The sequence below is a fragment of the Battus philenor genome, unplaced genomic scaffold, assembly GCF_028537555.1.
Source record: "Battus philenor isolate CCGP_79_NKW_IND1 unplaced genomic scaffold, ilBatPhil1.0.hap1 SCAF_30, whole genome shotgun sequence".
In the NCBI taxonomy this organism is placed as follows: Eukaryota; Metazoa; Arthropoda; class Insecta; order Lepidoptera; family Papilionidae; genus Battus; species Battus philenor.
The window spans coordinates 5,749,542-5,772,298 of NW_027181694.1; the positions used below are offsets into that span (position 1 = coordinate 5,749,542).

General features: G+C 36.3%; 1 protein-coding gene across 2 annotated transcripts in view; it reads left to right on the top strand.

Annotated features, from left to right (window-relative positions):
* Stat92E (Signal transducer and transcription activator Stat92E) overlaps positions 1-22,757 on the top strand; it is a 50,770-nt gene that overhangs the window by 18,750 nt on the left and 9,263 nt on the right. Inside the window, exons 11-17 of one of the 2 annotated variants that reach the window (XM_068770997.1) lie at positions 2,389-2,517; positions 3,614-3,720; positions 6,138-6,299; positions 8,202-8,326; positions 12,300-12,452; positions 13,591-13,726; positions 14,334-15,373. In XM_068770997.1, the coding sequence (XP_068627098.1) occupies positions 2,389-2,517; positions 3,614-3,720; positions 6,138-6,299; positions 8,202-8,326; positions 12,300-12,452; positions 13,591-13,726; positions 14,334-14,352 (831 nt within the window). In that variant the 3' untranslated portion in view covers positions 14,353-15,373. Of the gene's footprint in view, positions 1-2,388; positions 2,518-3,613; positions 3,721-6,137; positions 6,300-8,201; positions 8,327-12,299; positions 12,453-13,590; positions 13,727-14,333; positions 15,374-22,757 lie in introns of those variants that run through there. The other variant, XM_068770998.1, reaches the window with a different exon arrangement.

A 22,757-nucleotide genomic window follows, 5' to 3' on the forward strand; every position in this document is an offset into this window, starting at 1 on the left:
AATATTTTTAGTGAGAAGGATGAACCTGATGCTTTAATAATAAATTATCAACATTTGGCGTCAATTTTGTAAGGGTTAATCTTAAATCTCCTCGGCTACTGATGTCCAGTCTGTGGACCCCCATTTTCATTTCATGTACCCCTAAATTTTTTTTCGTTGACGTAGACCCCTTGCAGGTTGTCATAGACCCCTAGGGGTCGATATAGACCGCTTTGGGAATCACTGATCTAAACCATAATACATTTAATATTTAATCATATATATGTGTGTTTTTTTTTTATTTTTTTTTTATAGAGGTTTAAAAATACGTTTACGTATCATAGGGCCTGATGTTGGTGCCCCGTATGTCGGACTCGATCTAGATCAATACCGACTAAAAACAATCCTCTCTCTTCGGTATCCCTGGTCCCCACGGCATGGCCGTTAGGCATTACTTCGCGGGGGGGATTTAGCCGCAGCTTTCTCTGATAGAGTGGCTGTTCAGGCCAACTTCCTCCGCTCTTGCTCTATTTTACGCAACTCCTTTAGCACCGTCGTACAGTACGCGCTCGTAAGTTCCCAGGCCGAAGGCGAGGATAGCATTGTAGCTATCAGAGTTTCAGGATAGATTTTGCATCCTACACCTTCTTCCCAAGACCTCCTGGCTTCGTTAAATCGGGGGCAGACGAAAAAGACATGCTCTGCATCTTCAATCATTCCGACACAATTAGGACAGTCAGGGGAATCTTCGTATTTGAACCTATGGAGATACGCTCGGTAACATCCGTGGCCGGATATCATCTGAGTCAGGTAGTAGTTCAACTCTCCATGATCTCGGTTCACCCATGACTCTAGGTTTGGTATAAGCTTACGCGTCCATTTTCCTTTCGTCGACTTATCCCAGGACGATTGCCACTGTTGCAAGCTTTTCAGTCTTCCCCGAATTCTAAGTTCAGCTGAAGTTGGGTCTGATTTGCTTTTTTTGCTACGGTACAGATCAGTTCTTTCGTCTGCAAGAAGCGCAACAGGAACCATACCTGCTATCACGCATGCTGCATCCTCCGATACTGTACGAAAGGCGCTAGCTACCCGTAGAGTGCTGACTCTATAAACAGAGGCGATTTTCCGTCGGGACTCCTGTTTGCTCAGTGCGTCGGACCATATGGGTACTCCGTACATAAGCACTGACGTAGTCACCGACGCTAATAACTTCCTTCTGTTTTGCTTGGGACCTCCGACATTAGGCATGAGTCGGCAGAGTTTAGCTGTCACCAGAGACGCTTTCGCTGCTGCTCTCTCAGCCTGATCTTTAAAGTTTAGCCTATGGTCGATCATTACTCCTAGGTACCGTATAGCTGGTTGAGTTGTGATTTCACAGCTGCCGACATTGAGTGTGATGGTCTCCGCAACTCTCCTGCCAGTAATGAGCACTGCTTCCGTCTTCTGCTCAGCCAGTTCTAGTCCGACTGACCTCATCCACAGGGTGATTACTTGGAAGGATCTTTCAAATGCCCACTTCACTTCCTCCACGTGTTTCGCTACTATAACGACTGCTAGATCATCAGCGAATGCGACGAGTTTAGTTTCGCTGGGTAGATGTTTCTTTAGGAGTCCATCGTACATAGCGTTCCACAAAAGTGGCCCCAGTACTGACCCCTGTGGGACGCCTCCGGTGACTTTGTACTCCTCCGTCCCGATTTCCGTAGTGTATATGAGGACCCTATCAGAGAAGTAACTAGCGACTATTTTACGTAGGTATAGAGGTACATTCAGTGAGCTAAGTGCCCCCATGATGACCTCCCATTTTGCTGAGTTAAAGGCGTTTTTAATGTCCAAGGTGGCAACCAGGCAGTATTTTATCGAGCCTCTCTTCCATCTTTTCCCAGACACTGCTAGTTTTGCTATATTGACTACTTGCTCTATAGCGTCCAGCGTAGACCGGCCTTTTCTGAACCCATACTGTGAGTTAGCTAGGTGGGGTTCAACTGCTGCTTCGATCCTGCTGTGGATAATACGTTCTAGTATTTTCCCCGCAGTATCCAGCATACAGAGGGGCCGGTATGACGATGGCTCGTCTGGTGGCTTCTTACCTTTAGGGAGAAGTACCAGTCTCTGTCGTTTCCACGCGGTAGGAAAGGTGCCTTCCAGTAAGCAGCTATTGTAGGCCTCCAAGAAGACTCCTGGTGTTGCTACAATAGCTTGCTTAAGAGCTACGTTGGGGATCCCATCCGGTCCCGGAGCTTTGTTGTTTCCAACCCTACCGCATGCTACCATTAGCTCCTTCTCGGTAATAGGGGGGATTTCATTCGTAAATATATGTATATATATGTGTGTGTGTGTATGTATGTGTGTGCGTATGTGTTATCTGTATATACATGTATATAATACTACTGATTTGATTTCTTTCAGGTGTGGACTTTGTCCTTGCCCGTGGTGGTGATAGTTCACGGTAATCAAGAGCCCCACGGCTGGGCGACCGTCACGTGGGACAACGCGTTCAGCCCGCCGGGCCGCGTGCCTTTTGCCGTGCCTGACAAGGTATAGAAATTACACTACTTTACTTTTGTTATCACCAATCTCATCACCATTTTAGCTGTAATATGTTCACTGCTGAACATAGATTTCGACCGAAGATTTTCAAAATGCGTAGTTGGAGTTATATCTGATACATTTAAATTTTTTTATAGTGAAATTCATGTATAATTATAATTTATTTTTATTTAAACTGTAGCGAAATAATCACAGTTGTCAAAATGCTTTCGCTTATCTGTCAATCCATCGGTCTGCGCATGCGCAAAATGTAAGGACGCGCGGCGTATGATTTGTAGGCGGCTGTCAAAACCGCGTCTCACGACGAAAAATTTTATGAAATATAATAATGGCGAACGGCGTCGAGACATATGTGTTGTTGTTTGTGAATTTGTATTAAACCTTTAGTGCTATGATGGAATATGTAATTAAATACTATCTTATATTAATTTAGAATCAATGTTTAATATTTACAAATGAGTGGTGAAAGTTTTATGTAAAAATTATTTCATTCGCATGACAAATAATTTATTACGGCGTTGGTGTGTCTGAAGTTGTAGGCGGATGAATTTTTAAATAAACTGTGTCTATCTTTCATCCGAGCGTTTAATTTTTTGCTCCAGCTCGTTAGGTGTTGTCTCCAACATTGCCTACCTAACCTGTTAAACTCCAACCACATGAGATGACCCCGATGTGATTTGAAAACGCAACCTTCTGATCTTATAATAGAGGGTAGCAATTCTTGTATTGAAGGCATTTGTCAAAGAAATCACAGAAAACTTGTGAGATTTTTTCAGGACGTACTTTCAAACCACATAGGTTTATTTTAAACTGAAAGCGATACTATGTCATTATCATCATTATTTTCAATATTTCAGCCGATGGTACATTGCAAATCTGACAGTCAATCCTCACATCCTTCTATACCAATGTTGCCTGATACCCCCCCCCCCCCCATAGTATATATATAAATATATATATATTAAAATATTGAATTGACCTTTGATAGCAACCATTGTGGCGATATTTTCCGGAGGCCTAAGAGGGGTTCTATCGGTGGACATTAATAAATGAATAAATAAATTAAAAAAAAATTATTTGTCAGGTAACATGGGGCCAGTTGGCTGAGACACTTCGCATCAAATTCGGTTCAGCCACCGGTGGGGATCTGTCCGAAGACAACCTTAGATTCCTCGCTGAGAAGATATTCAGGTAATTCAATGTAATGATATATATTACATGATATGTAAAAGTAATATTTAATTTTCATTGTATTAAACAGGTGTTGCCTTTACTGATTCTCAAGACTTACATAATTGAAAAGAGTTCTAATTTGTACACACGCAGGAATATGCATACACTTATTTAAAGTCAATTAACGAAAAAGGCTTATTATTTAACTCTTTGACAGTTTATGTCGAATATACTCGTCAGAGGAAATCGAAAATGTTTCGCTAATGTCGAGTATACTCGTCTTCAAGATAAAAATCTCATTTATATCATTATTTAACTAATCTACTGTCATTTTTTCTTTTAAAAGGGCAAATAAAGATCTTTTAGAAAATGTACATATTAGAATATTCACTAGTTTGGCAACCTTATTTATTTTAATACACAATAGGTTGTATTAAGCAGAAATATCGAATTCCGTGGAAGTACCGTTACAAAACGATTTTTTTAAATAAAGAAGCATTACTTATACAGTACCCGGCTATAAATATTGCACATCGACCTTTGGAAAGAGACAATCGGCTAATTTCGGCTTAGTATAGCGTTATCTCTGTCGCACGTCTGACAAAACATCACAAAGGTGGTGTGGGACAGAGATAACGCTCTACGAAGCAGAAATTATCTTATTATCTCTTTCCAAATGTCGATGTGCAATATTTATCGCCGGATACTGTACATTACTCAGTTGATTGTGCTATGCAATAGTGCACTTGATTTAAATTTTAAGTTTTGTAACTTAGATTATTTGAAATACAGTTTGTCTTTTATTGCTTCTGTTTTCATTCCTGTAATGCCTCAATTTTATCTTTACTTGATATTTTCTTTAGCAAAGAAATTAATTTTGTTTGTAAGATAATAAAAAAATATGTCTTTTAAAAAAATTAAGACAACTTTTGATTTTTAATCATAATTGCCTACTTTTGAAGGCAGAAACCTTTAAATTTTTAAAGCTTTATAAATGAATATTTAAATGACAAGAATCCTTGGTAATAATGTCGCTTGATCTGACAGAGATTTATGAAAAAGTATTGTCAAACTTTAAAAGATGCATTGTCAGTTAATAAAATTCCTGTTGAAAGTTGAATAAATTAATTTCATCTTTGAATTTGGATGATCTATTTTATATTTACTTTTTAATGGAATCAGGCGTTACCTTGCGGAAGTCCATCCTATGTAAGCCACTTCCGCACATGCAGTGGTAGTCGTGCAACAAAGTGCACCGCCCGCCAGCCCGCTCGTAAATGCGCATGCGGCAAACAATGCGAATTACACAACTGCCACCGTTAAATCACTCAACATGTGTTTCACCCCTCCACGGGGCATCTTCAGGAGTTATGTTACACCGATTAGTGTCAAACACAGAGTGAATTGCACGACTACTGCTACATGAAAGAAGTAGCTATATATTAGTCCTTTTCTTACTTAGGATGGGCTTGCGCAATGCAATTAGATAGAAATTATTACTGCAATTTCGAAAAGTGTTAGAAAAGTAGTGGCAAAAGAAACTGCAACTCTCATATCTATTATGATGAGTAGTTGTATTCCCTTGTGATATACGATCTGTTCCGTATCTGTATACTCAAGTACGGGTCTTGATTTCTTTTATGTGTTCGTAAAAAGTACGATAGAAGCGTTGTTGGAGTTGTCTTCTGTCAATTCTTCTTCCACTACTAATGCTTTCCAAAGTGGTAGTGATGTAAGTCAGGAAGAAGCTACCGACCAAATCAGCCAATGGGTCCTCCAAGCCAAAGCTGTGGTCAAATCACTCATTTACTTTTAACATACAATGCGATTAAAATAAGAATAGGACCGGCCTAGCGCCATGTTGTGACGTCACAACGGGAACTTGGTATAGTGTGCAAAAAAAGCAATGTTAAAAAATAATACCAGTGGCTAGTCACTCGCTCGGTTACCTTCGAAGCAGTTTCCAAATGCTTAATGAAACTTCCAAATACATCACGCGATATATGAATATTGCCATCTGGCCCTGGTACAATTCTTGCTTGTTTTAACTGGTCCAACAACATAATGGCACGTTTTTTCTCTTCCTCGAAGTACTTATCAACATTGCTGATAATCTCTCGAGCTCGCCAATGTAAAACACTTACCTCTTTTGCTCATTGTAGAACAAATTAAACAATCAACAAAAACAATTATTATTATTTTTTTATTTTATATATTTAATGCTGACCGTACTTATATAAGTGAAGTTAGCCGAGAGCCCGTCCTATTCTTATTTTAATCGCATTGTACGATAGAAGCGTTGTCGGAGATGTCTTCTCTCAATTCTTCTTCCACTCCTAATGCTTTCCAAAGTGGTAGTGATGTCATCACACAGCCAATGGGTCCTCCAAGCCAAAGCTGTGGTCAAATCACTCATTTACTTTTAACATATACAGGACAAGTCTTCCAATGTCAACGATAGAACTGAACGCGATGACAGTCAGCTGGACCCAGTTCTGCAAGGATGCGCTGCCGGAGAGGAACTTCACGTTCTGGGAGTGGTTCTACATGGTGGTGAAAGTCACCAGGGACTACCTTCGGACACTATGGTGCGATCGGTGAGTTTATTTCAAAGTTACTTTTTTATTTGGATAGACTTTTAAAAGCACTTTATAATCATGAATCGATATGAATATTATATTAGGGGGGAAATTAATGTCGTTTCTGTCGACATATTTTACAGAAAAACCGATTGATTTGTTATCGCTCCGGCATTGATTTGTATACTATATGGCAAAAGGTGTTTGTTGATAACGAAGGTGAACATATTGTTGATTAGAATTTCATTTCTGTTCACTTGTTAAAAATGCAGTCGTGTGAATTAACTTAAGAAAGCGACATTACTTTCCGGTGCCCTTAATATATATATATATATGTATATATATATATATATGTATATATATATATATATATATGTATATATATATATATATGTATATATATATATATATATATGTATATATATATATATATATATAGTTTGTCATGACTCCCGTAGTTCCTATGTAACCGAAGTTATATCTTCATAGGTACTGTGTAAAGATATTTCTTGAATATGCCTGATATGTCAGACATGTGAAATAAAAACCAGAATCCAAAGACCGCCACTATGAACGGTTCTGCGCTACCCGTATCCGACGACTTCCTGCCACCTTGAACATGCCTCTACTGGTTTTTATATATATATATATATATATATATATATATATATATATATATATATATATATATATATATATGTAGACATTGTCAGTCCTTCAGTAAGCTATCATCAGCTATAAGCAGTTCTGATAAGAGTCGGAGAGAAACAGTTGATCTTTACAAATATAGTTTTATAAAGAGTGGGCGACAATAATTAGCTTTCTTAGCGAGTATCAACAACATGTTTTTTACTATACCGGTCGATAAATATTGCACATCGATCTTTGGAAAGAGACAATCGGCTAATCTCGGCTTTGTAGAGCGTTATCTCTGTCGCACAACTGACAAAACGTCAAGTAGGTAGTGTTGGACAGAGATAGAGCTCTCTACGAAGCCGAAAAAGGAGTCAATAGCCTCCCTGATAGGCGGAAAGGATACTAGGGAAGAATTCCTCTCATACTGCAAGGAAATAATTAAAAAAGTAATACACAAAAAAATAAAAATTAAAGAAAATAAGAAAAATTTTAAATATACAATAAGAAAAAATGTGATAAAAATGTAAACGAAAAGAAATAAAGATAAAATGTAACATGTAATGAGGGAGGAATGAAAGGTCACAGAGTAAAAGGGAAAGATAGCAGAAATGTGGAATGAAAGAATAGATTGAAAGAATACGTGAAGAACGAAAGGAGAGAATGGAAATAATAAATAACTATGTGAAAAAATAAATTGCCCGTAAAGTCCCTGTCCCACCAAAGATAGGGGTACGAGAGGCCCCCAATAGCGGCGGCCATTAAAAAAAAAACGAAGCCGAAAATAGACGATCTTCCCTTTCCAAAGAACGATGTGCAATATTAATCGCCGGGTATTGTACATGATTGTACTATGTTTTAGTAATTGCCACTACACTATAAAACACCTTTGTAAAAGTGTTAAAAATTCCCAATAGAGATTTTTTTTTATATGGTCCCCGCTGTTGGGGACCTCTCGTTCCCCTATCTCGTGTGGGACAGGGACTTTTTAATTCTAGTAATTTATTCATTTTTTTTATTATTATCATTCTTCTCTTTCATATATCATCTTATCTATCGTACTGTTTCTTTCATTCTACAATTTTCCCAGTCTTTCTCTTTCATTCCATTAGCCATACATTCATCCTCAACCACTACATTCTAGGTTTCCTTACTATTTTATTTTGCAACATTTCATTTATTGTTCATACATTTAACACGTATTTTCTCTGTAATTATCATCTTATATCCCAATAGAGATTGTTGTGATAAATTTAGAAATATGTAAAACGTGTTCTTCTGTTCTAGACTGATAATGGGCTTCATACAGAAGAAGCAGGCCGAGGAGATGCTAGCAAAGTGTCCGCCCGGAACGTTCTTACTACGTTTCTCTGATTCAGAACTCGGAGGCATCACCATTGCCTGGACCGGAGGTTGGTGTGTTTTTATATATTAATTGATTTTAATTTTTTTCTATCTGTTTGTTACCTTATTGTAGAACTACAGAAAGGTTTAGCGACGCAACTCTTTGTTCACTAGTGTAGCGTACACCAATGTGCTATACTACTCAATCCTACACTGCTTTTCATTACCCTACACTGTTCTTCACTCTACTCTACTCTGCTCTTTAATCTACCTTACTCTACACTGGTTGACACTGCTATTCAGTGCACTCTACATTGCTCTATACTGGTGCCTTACTCTACACTGGTGTACACTGCTTTTCACCCCGCTCTATTCTGCTCTTTAATCAACCTTACTCTACACTGGTTGACACTGCTATTCAGTGCACTCTACATTGCTCTATACTGGTGCCTTACTCTACACTGGTGTACACTGCTTTTCACCCCGCTCTATTCTGCTCTTTAATCAACCTTACTCTACACTGGTTGACACTGCTATTCAGTGCACTCTACATTGCTCTATACTGGTGCCTTACTCTACACTGGTGTACACTGCTTTTCACCCCGCTCTATTCTGCTCTTTAATCTACCTTACTCTACACTGGTTGACACTGCTATTCAGTGCACTCTACATTGCTCTATACTGGTGCCTTACTCTACACTGGTGTACACTGCTTTTCACCCCGCTCTATTCTGCTCTTTAATCTACCTTACTCTACACTGGTTGACACTGCTATTCAGTGCACTCTACATTGCTCTATACTGGTGCCTTACTCTACACTGGTGTACACTGCTTTTCACCCCGCTCTATTCTGCTCTTTAATCAACCTTACTCTACACTGGTTGACACTGCTATTCAGTGCACTCTACATTGCTCTATACTGGTGCCTTACTCTACACTGGTGCACACTGCTTTTCACCCCGCTCTATTCTGCTCTTTAATCAACCTTACTCTACACTGGTTGACACTGCTATTCAGTGCACTCTACATTGCTCTATACTGGTGCCTTACTCTACACTGGTGTACACTGCTTTTCACCCCGCTCTATTCTGCTCTTTAATCAACCTTACTCTACACTGGTTGACACTGCTATTCAGTGCACTCTACATTGCTCTATACTGGTGCCTTACTCTACACTGGTGTACACTGCTTTTCACCCCGCTCTATTCTGCTCTTTAATCTACCTTACTCTACACTGGTTGACACTGCTATTCAGTGCACTCTACATTGCTCTATACTGGTGCCTTACTCTACACTGGTGTACACTGCTTTTCACCCCGCTCTATTCTGCTCTTTAATCAACCTTACTCTACACTGGTTGACACTGCTATTCAGTGCACTCTACATTGCTCTATACTGGTGCCTTACTCTACACTGGTGTACACTGCTTTTCACCCCGCTCTATTCTGCTCTTTAATCTACCTTACTCTACACTGGTTGACACTGCTATTCAGTGCACTCTACATTGCTCTATACTGGTGCCTTACTCTACACTGGTGTACACTGCTTTTCACCCCGCTCTATTCTGCTCTTTAATCAACCTTACTCTACACTGGTTGACACTGCTATTCAGTGCACTCTACATTGCTCTATACTGGTGCCTTACTCTACACTGGTGTACACTGCTTTTCACCCCGCTCTATTCTGCTCTTTAATCAACCTTACTCTACACTGGTTGACACTGCTATTCAGTGCACTCTACATTGCTCTATACTGGTGCCTTACTCTACACTGGTGTACACTGCTTTTCACCCCGCTCTATTCTGCTCTTTAATCAACCTTACTCTACACTGGTTGACACTGCTATTCAGTGCACTCTACATTGCTCTATACTGGTGCCTTACTCTACACTGGTGTACACTGCTTTTCACCCCGCTCTATTCTGCTCTTTAATCTACCTTACTCTACACTGGTTGACACTGCTATTCAGTGCACTCTACATTGCTCTATACTGGTGCCTTACTCTACACTGGTGTACACTGCTTTTCACCCCGCTCTATTCTGCTCTTTAATCTACCTTACTCTACACTGGTTGACACTGCTATTCAGTGCACTCTACATTGCTCTATACTGGTGCCTTACTCTACACTGGTGTACACTGCTTTTCACCCCGCTCTATTCTGCTCTTTAATCAACCTTACTCTACACTGGTTGACACTGCTATTCAGTGCACTCTACATTGCTCTATACTGGTGCCTTACTCTACACTGGTGTACACTGCTTTTCACCCCGCTCTATTCTGCTCTTTAATCAACCTTACTCTACACTGGTTGACACTGCTATTCAGTGCACTCTACATTGCTCTATACTGGTGCCTTACTCTACAATGGTGTACACTGCTTTTCACACCGCTCTATTCTGCTCTTTAATCTACCTTACTCTACACTGGTTGACACTGCTATTCAGTGCACTCTACATTGCTCTATACTGGTGCCTTACTCTACACTGGTGTACACTGCTTTTCACCCCGCTCTATTCTGCTCTTTAATCAACCTTACTCTACACTGGTTGACACTGCTATTCAGTGCACTCTACATTGCTCTATACTGGTGCCTTACTCTGCAATGGTGTACACTGCTTTTCACACCGCTCTATTCTGCTCTTTAATCTACCTTACTCTACACTGGTTGACACTGCTATTCAGTGCACTCTACATTGCTCTATACTGGTGCCTTACTCTACACTGGTGTACACTGCTTTTCACCCCGCTCTATTCTGCTCTTTAATCTACCTTACTCTACACTGGTTGACACTGCTATTCAGTGCACTCTACATTGCTCTATACTGGTGCCTTACTCTACACTGGTGTACACTGCTTTTCACCCTGCTCTATTCTGCTCTTTAATCTACCTTACTCTACACTGGTTGACACTGCTATTCAGTGCACTCTACATTGCTCTATACTGGTGCCTTACTCTACACTGGTGTACACTGCTTTTCACCCCGCTCTATTCTGCTCTTTAATCTACCTTACTCTACACTGGTTGACACTGCTATTCAGTGCACTCTACATTGCTCTATACTGGTGCCTTACTCTACACTGGTGTACACTGCTTTTCACCCCGCTCTATTCTGCTCTTTAATCTACCTTACTCTACACTGGTTGACACTGCTATTCAGTGCACTCTACATTGCTCTATACTGGTGCCTTACTCTACACTGGTGTACACTGCTTTTCACCCCGCTCTATTCTGCTCTTTAATCTACCTTACTCTACACTGGTTGACACTGCTATTCAGTGCACTCTACATTGCTCTATACTGGTGCCTTACTCTACACTGGTGTACACTGCTTTTCACCTCGCTCTATTCTGCTCTTTAATCTACCTTACTCTACACTGGTTGACACTGCTATTCAGTGCACTCTACATTGCTCTATACTGGTGCCTTACTCTACACTGGTGTACACTGCTTTTCACCCCGCTCTATTCTGCTCTTTAATCTACCTTACTCTACACTGGTTGACACTGCTATTCAGTGCACTCTACATTGCTTTATACTGGTGCCTTACTCTACACTGGTGTACACTGCTTTTCACCCCGCTCTATTCTGCTCTTTAATCAACCTTACTCTACACTGGTGGACACTGCTATTCAGTTCACTCTACATTGCTCCATACTCTACCTTAATCTACACTGGTGTACTTTGCTATTCACTCCACGCTATATTGCTCTAAAATCTATCTTACTCTACACTGGTGTACACGGGTATTCGGTTCACTCTACATTGCTGTATACTCTGCCTTAATCTACACTGCTGTACACTGCTCTTCACTCCACTCTACACTATTCTATACTCCACCTTACTATACAATGCTGTACACAGCTTTTCACTCCACTCCACCAGCTGACTCGATTTTCTCCTGTTCTATTTTGTTCTATTCGATTATAATCTTTAATATGTATTTAAAGTAAAAGTACAAGTTGACTTACACACTTTATTATATCTAAGAGATGTACAAAGTAAATACTTCAACTGACGATTGAATATTGTTGTTCCGCAGAAGGAAATGAGGTGTTCAGTCTCCAGCCATTCACGTCGCGCGACCTGATGCTGCGCTCGCTAGCTGACCGCATCCTGGACCTCGCGCAGCTCCAGTTCCTCTACCCTAACGTCGCGAAGGATGACGTCTTCTCCAAGTACTACACCAAGCCTGGTCAGTGCCATCACTCGGCTGTTTTAACATATTTAATGGAATCAGGCGTTACCTTGCGAAAGTCCATCCTAAGTAAGAAAAGGACCAATATTTAGCCACTTCCGCACATGCAGTGGTAGTCGTGTAATAAAATACACCACCCGACAGCCCGCTGATAAAAAAGAATTACACAACTACCACTGTTAAATCACTCAACACGCGTTTCACCTCTCCACGGAGCATCTTCAGGAGTAATGTTACACCGATTAACACAGATTTTGTGTTTGGCTCTAATCGGTGTAACATATCAAATCAAAATATTTTCTGTAACATGTCAAAAATATCTTAAAATGCTTTAAATTTAATCTAGGCTAAAATTAAAAGGCTGAATACGAAGTGAAGAATTTGAAAAAAGTATAATACCTTAGACTAAAAGACTATGCAAGTAGTTGGTGATTATAGATGGCGACTAAGAAAAAAAAAGCTACCAAAACCAAATGTTTTGGACAAGTTTTATACCAATAAGGTTTATAGTTTAAACACATGCATATTTTAAAGCACAGGCAACCACTAAAGATATCTATAGGTGAATATACTATTATAGTTAACGTCTGTTTATTCACTAACGTATTAAATTGCGGCCCGAGACAAATTTCAAATTTCGATAAATGGCCCTGAACTATCAAAGAGTTTGGCCACCTCTGATATATACAATATAAATACCAGAAGCAAAAATATTTTTTATACCTCAGACTCGACTTCGATTTAAGAAATTTTTTTTATTGGCAATGTATTTGCTTCTACAATAGCATTACACAAAATGTGCAGAAAGACTTGAACGTGGGGTTGTCACACCATCTTCATTGACGCCCACTGCTGGACATAGGCCGCCCCCGTAGATCTTCAATAGAAGCTATTGCAAGCACCCTGTATCTAGTGTCATTCGGACGACTTTAACAATGTCACTTGTCCACCCGGTCGGTGATCTTCAAGGTGGAACCAAAATACCCTTGGTTATCATTATTGTTTAAGCTATAGGATGTTCACTAGTGGGCATAATCATTCCATATAGATTTCCAATATGACTGGTTGAAAGCCTGCAGCTTACGATGATTTATCTTATGTATCGAATAATTCTTAAAATATGTGACTTTCGCAGAGAATGAAATGCTGAAGAACGGATACGTGAAGCCGGTGTTGGTGACCACTCTACCGCCGTACATGTCACCATCGCCAGCCTACGCCCACTCTCATTCACCAGACTCGCACCGCAACACGCCGAGTGTCCAGAGCAGGTATGTACCATAAGCCCTGCCTCATATCCACGCCCACTTAAAATTCGGGCCACGCCCCTTCGAAGTCGTTTATTACAGTATAATCTTTTTAATGGTCGTTTCTGATCCATTATGCCTTTATAACTTCTTCAATCAGCTGTTTCCAATCCTGTGTAAACGCATCTTTACCTTCTCACGAATACTATTATTATACAGGGTGATTATTTATAGGTGTAAAAGATTTAAAGTCGTGAATGAATGTAGTGATTCGAATTTTAATTTTTTTTCTTAGATATTATACGAGTAGTTATTTATATTTATATCAAATAAGTTTTGGATTTAGTGTACAATACATTCTTCTACTTCTTCTCAGCAGATAGATCTCCACTCCAAGGCATACACCATATATAGATATATGTGAACAGAACATTTATCATTAAAGGTTTTACACCTATAACTGAACATCCTGTATATCTAATGATATTATTTGTGCATTTTATGGTTATAATTGTCTGTAGCTTCAGTATTCTATTTGTGCATTTCTCGTACTAGCAAACATTTTTTTGGTTTATTTTTGTGTTTTTGTGATTTTATACATTTTTTTTTGTTTATTTCCATCATTTCCCAGGTACATGCTTGAGTTTTGAAGAAGCCTGGAGTATTATAGTTTTATATTTTTTTTACTGTCGACATTAAGTTTTTTAAGTATTGCGAATAGTCACATCCTTTGTTTGTGCTTTTTTATACGTATTTTTTTATAACATAAGTGACAAGTGCTTCCTTAGTGTAAGATGTTTCACGAAAATCAAAACTGAACTCTGTACACGTTCTCTTAAAGTACATTTCAGTTTAGTGTGAGTTCAGTGTTAATTTTCGTGGAATTATGAAAAATTAAAAAAAAATGACAAATGCGATCTGAGACTGGCGAATTTGTAGGGTGTTAGTATTAATGTGACCAAAAAAAAAAAGAAATGTTCGTTCTTTTTCTAGCGGCGGATCTTTGATCTTACTGCAATAAGCTGAGCGGACGCGGGCACACCAAAAATTAAAAAAAAAAACATTCGATGTAGCGTAGTTAAATTTAAAAACATTTTTATTCTATTTTGAGAGTGGTTGTTAAAATTTGGCGGGAAATCTCAACTGTCCGCCATCTTGTTTGTTATATGTGTGAATGAACGACTTTGGTTTTTTTTAAACTATGTTAAAGCGCATAAGGTCTGTAATAATAACGCTTTTTAAAAATTTCATTTCATTCGAAATTTAAAACTGACATTTATAATAATATAACATTCGATACGAGATTTTAATTACTGAAGTGTTAATTTGCTCTAGATATATATGAGCGATGGAACGGGGTACCGCACTATTGGAAACACGCACATGTGATATTTAAGAACAGATTGACTTGTCTCCTCAATCCTATCGCTTACATACTTCTAGAGATTTCCTCAGGCATATTATAGTCACCACAGTATATGAGCGGTAAGATAGATGACCTGATTGAACTCACACGAGATATAAGAACAGATGTTTTGACGTATGTCAACATTTCCAGTCCTGCTGCTCATATATCTCTAGAGGTATCCTCAAATAATTTATATTCACCGCCTGATGTATCTCAGAAGTGAGATGTAAAGGGAATATTAAGCAAGACCCACATGAGACGTTCTAAGTACAGACGGTTTGACGTTTGTCTATCTTCCCCATTATACTGTCTCATTCATGCACCAAGCTCGTGGTAAATTTTATTATCAGTATTAAAATAATTGTAATTCCTTTTAAAATTAAATCTTAAGGATTTGGTCTAAATATGTTAGTATTTACTTATTTAATCCATAGGAAATTAAAAAAATGCAATTTCTAAGTTCAACATAAAGGATTGTATGTACTATGATATGACGACTTACTCATGTTCAGACGTTTTATATGTCCATATGACTTTAATTGTCTATATCGAATATTCATGCTGTTGAATTTATTATAATATATATATATATATATAGATAACAATATATTAAACAAAAGTATATTTGTCTGGGATATGTCCACACATACACACACATCTGTAGACAAATATAAATATATGAAATAAATTTACAAGAAATATTCTATAGTCTAGTGATCCAAATCATGTGTATATATGTTTACATCTATAGATGTTCACATATACGTTTCTAAAAATAAACTGAAAACTTTGACGACATATATCAATATGATTATACAGAATAACTAGAAGTATTCTGTAGATTCGTGACTCAGTTCGACTTATATCTTTCAACTGTTAATATACGTAGCTTTTAATAATCTTTTTGACAATCGATATGTGCACACGTATTCAACCATAGATAAGGATAATCAGTTATTAATATTAATTGTCTATAGTTGAATTGGTCATATAGAAAAACCAGAAATATTCTGGAGATTCGTGACTCAGTTCAACATATATTTATCAACTGTCAACATACCTAGGTTTTTGGGAAAGAATCTGTTTCACATATCGAGTATATGTGCACACGTATACAACCATAGATAAGGATAATCAGTTTCTAATATTAATTGTCTATAGTTGGAATGATCATATAGAAAAACCAGAAATATTCTGGAGATTCGTGACTCATTTCGACATATATTTATTAATTGTCAACATAGCTTAGCTTTTGGTATAGAATCTGTTTGACAATTGATTTTGCACACGTATACAACCATAGATAAGGAAAATCAGTTATTATTATTAATTATCTATAGTTGAAATGATCATATAGAAAAACTAGAAATATTCTGGTGATTCGTGATTCAGTTCGACTTGCATCTTTCAACTGTCAACATACGTAGCTTTTAATAAAGAATCTGTTTGACAATCGATATGTGCACACTTATACAGCCATAGACAAGGATAATCAGTTATTAATATTTTTTATCAATAGTTGAAATGATCATATAGAAAAACTAGAAATATTCTGGAGATTCGTGACACGGTTCGACATATATTTATGAACTGTGAACATAGCTTAGCTTATGGTAAAGATTCTGTTCGACAATTGATTTTTGCACACGTATACAACCATAGATAAGGAAAATCAGTTATTAATATTAATTATGTATAGTTGAAATAATCATATATAAAAACTAGAAGTATTCTGGAGATTCGTGACTCGGTTCGAAATATATTTTCAACTGTCGACATATTTAGCTTTTATAGTTAATGGCAGACGAATATTCGAATGCATATATACTTATTAATGTTTAATATTATGCATATTGTGGAGTTTTCAAATAGTTGTAATAATAATTTAATTACAAATATATTTTTGTCGTCTTTACCCGCTCACGACCAGATGTAGCCGTCTCCCTTGCACAAACAGATATACTTAATCGTCTTACTCGCTAGTTAGTATTACAAAAGTTCTTTCCATATTTATCCAACACTTGTTTAGGTAAATATGCATTCTAGTATCTCTGCTGAAAACGTAATTACTGTCAAAACCAATTCTTTGATATTTACGATTTATATAGCTTAGGAAAGCGTGACGCGTTGACGACGGATTGATGGAACAGAGCGGTGGATACTCCCCCCGTCTCGCCGCGTGTAAACCTATGGCGCGGTACAGCGGTTTCGGTTACACTATTTTGAAAATATTTTGGAGAAACTTTATAATATAGCTGAATATTGTTAATTATTGTCAATTAATTAAAAAAAACGATTTATTAATAATCTATTAATACTTATATAATAAATAACATATCTAAAAGAGCATTCTCAGGGTTCCATAACGAATTTAACGATCACTTTTTAAAACCGTTTAGAACGATTTCTTCTTTTTTTTTTTAGATAAATTCGTCAACAACGACATGCGCTATTAAAATACAGTTTTAATATCTGTGGTATTGCAAGATATCCGTGTCACTCGTGGCGTGATTAAAATAATTCTGTTTATTGTTTGAATTTCGAACTGACCGTTATAACTTTTTAAACTGACAGCGAATTGTCAAAAAATATTTTTTATTAAATATATATATATATATATATATATATATATTTTAATTCAAATATTTTTAAAATATGCAATGAAAATTTAGATTTTCCAATTGAGCAAAAAATCAGTAGTGTATCTTTAAAAAATCTTTTATGACGTTTAAATTTGGAACTTTTTTTCGTTTTATATCTTTTTAAACTGACGCGATGATGATCAAATAAAAATGTTTATATTCGAATTGATCTAATTATGTATCGTAATTTTTTTTTAAATAAAATTTTATGAAGTCAGATTCTTATATTGTATAAATGTTACAGCAGAGATTTATTACAAAAAATACGTTTTTATCTTAATGTTTAAATTTGGAACTAGCAGTTTTAAGATTTTTTTATTTGATCAAAACGGATTAATTAATTTAAATTCTGTATGTTGTATCGTTTAATTAAAAAATATATTCAAACGTGATATTTCAAACTTTAGATTTGTTGAAAAAATTCTGCATATTTTTGATTTTGGAACTAACCATTTTAACTTTTTAAACTGATAAACCGGACGAAAACAAAAATGTTTATATTTGTTAAATCAATACATATAACAGTTTATTCAATTAAAAGCGCGGTACATCGTACGGTGGTTCGAACACGTATGGACATGTTTGAACACGAATGGACACGTTTGAACACGAATGGACATGATTGAACATGAACGAACACGAATGAACACGAATTGATAGAGCGGTCTTTAGCGTTCGCATCGATAAATATAGTTTTAAATATTTTAACTATGCAACGAGCTATAAGAAGTAACCTATTTTGTCCCCTAATTAGCAATCTCTCATATTCAAAAGATAGAAACTAAGATGTTCGGTATAAACTGTTTTAAATGTTGTGAAATTTAAATTTTTAATAATTACATTAGTGGTTAACAAAATACGTTCCAAATGATCATATAATGTTTTGTAAGAAAAAATAGGCGTTTATAAATAAGTCTAATATAATAATTTTATTGAAATTATTATATGTATGTTTTGCGCGGCATATGATTTGGCACGTCGAAAATTACAAAATTCACAAAGATGAATTGAACCATTTTTAATTTCTGAACATAAATAGAGTCATGTCGATATGTTCAGTTCATAAAACGGGCATCAATTCATTATTTTGAATCTTCCGCTCAAAACACAAATCATTGATTGTAGGTGTCGTCGCCTACAATACATTCACATCCGGTACATTCAAACGCAATGTTCTGAAACCATGACACTTACACGAGTTTCCGAACGATGAATATAAGACAAGCCACCTACATTGAACACATCGTCGAAACGAAGCCGGATTATATATCACAGGGTATGACAACAATCATCATACTAGATAAGTGTCGAAATTGTAGTGGCAGCCAAATCCTATGAAACATTAGTTTGTACAGGCCCAAGTCTGAGTTCCAACGGAGCCTTTAGGGAGAACGGTAAGTAATGTCGCATTCTTAAGTCGAATTTACACGACTAAATTTTTAACAATTTTTTTTTTTATTTAATGGAATCAGGCGTTACCTTGCGGAAGTCTATCCTAAGTAAGAAAGTGCACCGCCCGCCAGCCCGCTGATATATGCGTACTTTGTTGCACGACTACCACTGCATGTGCGGAAGTGGCTAAATATTGGTCCTTTTCTTACTTAAGTTTTTATTTCTAATCAACAATATGTTCACCTTCGTTATCAACAACCTTTTGCCATCTAGTATACAAATCAATGGCGGTGAGATAAAAAGCAATAGGTTTTTCTGTGAAATATGTCGACAGAAACGAAATTACTTTTAGTGGTACCCTAATGTAAAAGATATCTAGTCTAGGTGCCCTCTCCGCCCTGCCATCTCGAACTTGCAGGGTCTTGAAATGCCATTTAGGCAGCAGTGACAGTCCAGTAAAAAAATTGAGGTAAATACATTGAGATCACGAGGTCGCGTTACACCCTGTATATACACCGAGATTAACGAACTTAGCCGATATATTTCGTATTTTTTTTATCCGGTGTGCCAAATCAAATGCCGTGTGTTGTACAAATTTTTTATCATTATCGTTATGAATGGGGGCACGGTTGATTGGAATATCTGTTTGAAATTAATGAACCAAAAATATATAATTTAATAATAAAATTAAAATGACGAAAAAAATTCTATTGTGTTAGTCGTATTTTAAAAAAAAAGTGTAATCATTTTGGCGCCATTTTTAACGTCAAATTTATTCCGTATTATTGAGGTTAAATAAATAAATTTTAAGCCTTTTTATCTATTTACTTTTTTTATAATTAATTTTTGTAAAGAGTGAAAAAAGGTTTTAATCACAATAAAATTAAAGACTAGGTTGGTATATTCGAATGCGTAATTGTCTAAAGTTAAATGTCGCTCAGATGCTATGGAGGCGGCTTTTATAAGTCACTGATAGAACAAAACTATTCTACGAGTCTAGATACAATTGTATACAGGCAAAAGTTATTTATCGTCTAGACCAGAGTTCCCCAAAATTTTTTGTGTCGTAGACCCCTTGCCATGTTTTTCCGTGTCGGTAAGAAGTTTAGTGTTAAAAACTTAAAGTAAAAACACATGCTAATTTATACATTTATTAATTGAATTTAAATTAAAACTACTCAAAATAAAATTTTGTATCTGTATTGTAAAAAATACGTAACATTAAAAATATTTTTTTCGCTGACGTAGACCCCTTGCAGGTTGTCATAGACCCCTAGGGGTCGATATAGACCACTTTGGGAATCACTGGTCTAGACCAATGAACCCATCAATTCAGAAATCACGAGATGTTTTAATATGAAAGTGTATTCCATACTAGCTAACACATCGACAATTATCAAATAATTATATATATTGACAATATTTGACTAAGAGTGTAGGAGATATTCTCTTTAAGTGGACAGGTTGATTCAAGCCGGCATTTAAAATCTATGAGGAGACCCATGTCCCAACTGTGGGCGACCTGTGGGGTCATTCTCATTCTTTTTCTATGTTAAAATATGTTTTACCGCCTAAATGTGTTACGTCAAAATATGTTTTGTTTTTTTTCCTAATCGAATGTTGCCAGTATGTCGATTGTGTTTTACATTCTCATTTTGACAGGTTTAAAATTATGTTATCGTGAAATACTAACGTAATATTAAGTTAATATATTGGCAATAATTGAAATAAAATTTAATATTATATTATGATTTGATTGATTGCTATCATATTTAAATGTGTCAATGTTCCTTTTTTAAAATGTTAAGTCGATTTTGGTATCGTGTAGCTATAGGTCATGTAAGATGTGTTTGCTAAAAGATGATACTAAAATATGGAGTCGGCTCTTTGATGAAAATGTCAATACATTTATATATATGATTAAAGATATAAAGGCTGTATCCAACTAGTCTAGCTGTGGACATTTTACGGTTAAAATAATGATGATGATTTCTACATCAATAGATATATATTTAATTATTTGATTAAAGATGTGTTCAGTTTGAAATACTAGAATATATTCGATACAAAAACCTATTCCATACTATCCAACACTGATTTTTGATGATTTTGATTTTTAATTGATTTTATTTTGTTGATATAAATAAGTATATATATAAGCATTATTCTGGCATATTGACTGAGCTACTGATATTCATTGTTGTCTCTTGAGATTTATCAGCGAGTGTAGTGTTAGTGCGTTTTGTTTTTATAAACAAATCCAATTTCGCTTGGACAGTTTGTTTTTTCTTCTCGTTATAAATTTCATTTAATCAGTCAATCGCTTGGTGAATATTGCGTTGTACATTCTTTAAAATCTTTAGATATATGTGACGAAAAATGTAAAAAAAATTGACACATGTTTTGGAAAAAAATTTATGAAATTTTTTCATTGAAAGTTCAAACGTAACTCGATAACTGCCTGTAGTCAATTTTTTTATTAATAATACCAGTTTTAATACCGGTATCCAGATATTCCAAATATCAAATACCGATATTCAAATTTTAGTTCGGTACTGTAAGCTATGCTAGAAGTATACTTTTGCTGATTCAATAGTTTCAGAAATAAAAAAGAATCTCTGTGGACTTCACGTTTTCGATACAAAAGCCTCTTCCATAGTAATCCAACGCTTTAATCCATTGCAAATATGCATTCGAATATTCAATCATCGGTTATAAATGTTAAAATAGTATAAATGTGATTTGGAATGTATAAAAAACGCGTTTGAGATTTTTTTATTTCACATACCTTATGTGGCATTTATGTGTCGATTTAAAATGACCAATTTTATTGATCTCCATGCATTTTGCATTATTATGACCATGACAAAATAATAATATGTTAAGATATTTTCTTGATATATATTAAAATATATATATGAAGAGATTAGATGAATATAGAAGTGGATGTGTCATAGCGAGTTGTTCAAATGACCTCTTAACACATTGTTGACTGGCGATTTTGCTGAAAATTTATCTCATGTCACTGGATTTTCATAAATATGAAACCCTTTCATTTGAGAACGGTACAAACTGGTCTGCGTAACGACTAATTCAAAAACATAACTAGCAAAATATAAAGCCGATACCAAACTGACAGTGGCGTCACCAAGTTCAACAGTTGCAACAGGAATATTTAAATAATTCAGTAAGTTTAGTGTAATAAGTTCGTTTCACTCTTCTTTCAAACCATCACTATCTGATGCTATAATATTTCTGTTTTGATATTTCGTTGGCCTAACATCAGAGCCGCTCTCTTCTGACGTAGCATCATGTTCAGTTCACCACCAGTTTGATTCGCAATCGCTTGGACAATCAGATAAAGCGCCTGCTTATAATTCATTGAAAGATTCTTCATTAAGTTCCATCATCGTTATTTTTACAAGAAAAGATTTGTCGGCTCTTATAAGCGAGAGGAACAGCTTGTATTATACTTACCAATGTACTGCATGGTCGCCAACAGATAACAACAGTGATGCAAAGGAAACCCATCACGAGATTACTAGTGGCCAGTCAGCAATGTGTTAAGTCGAGGTTCTGGAGTGATGACCACAGACACCCATAAGGCAGAACG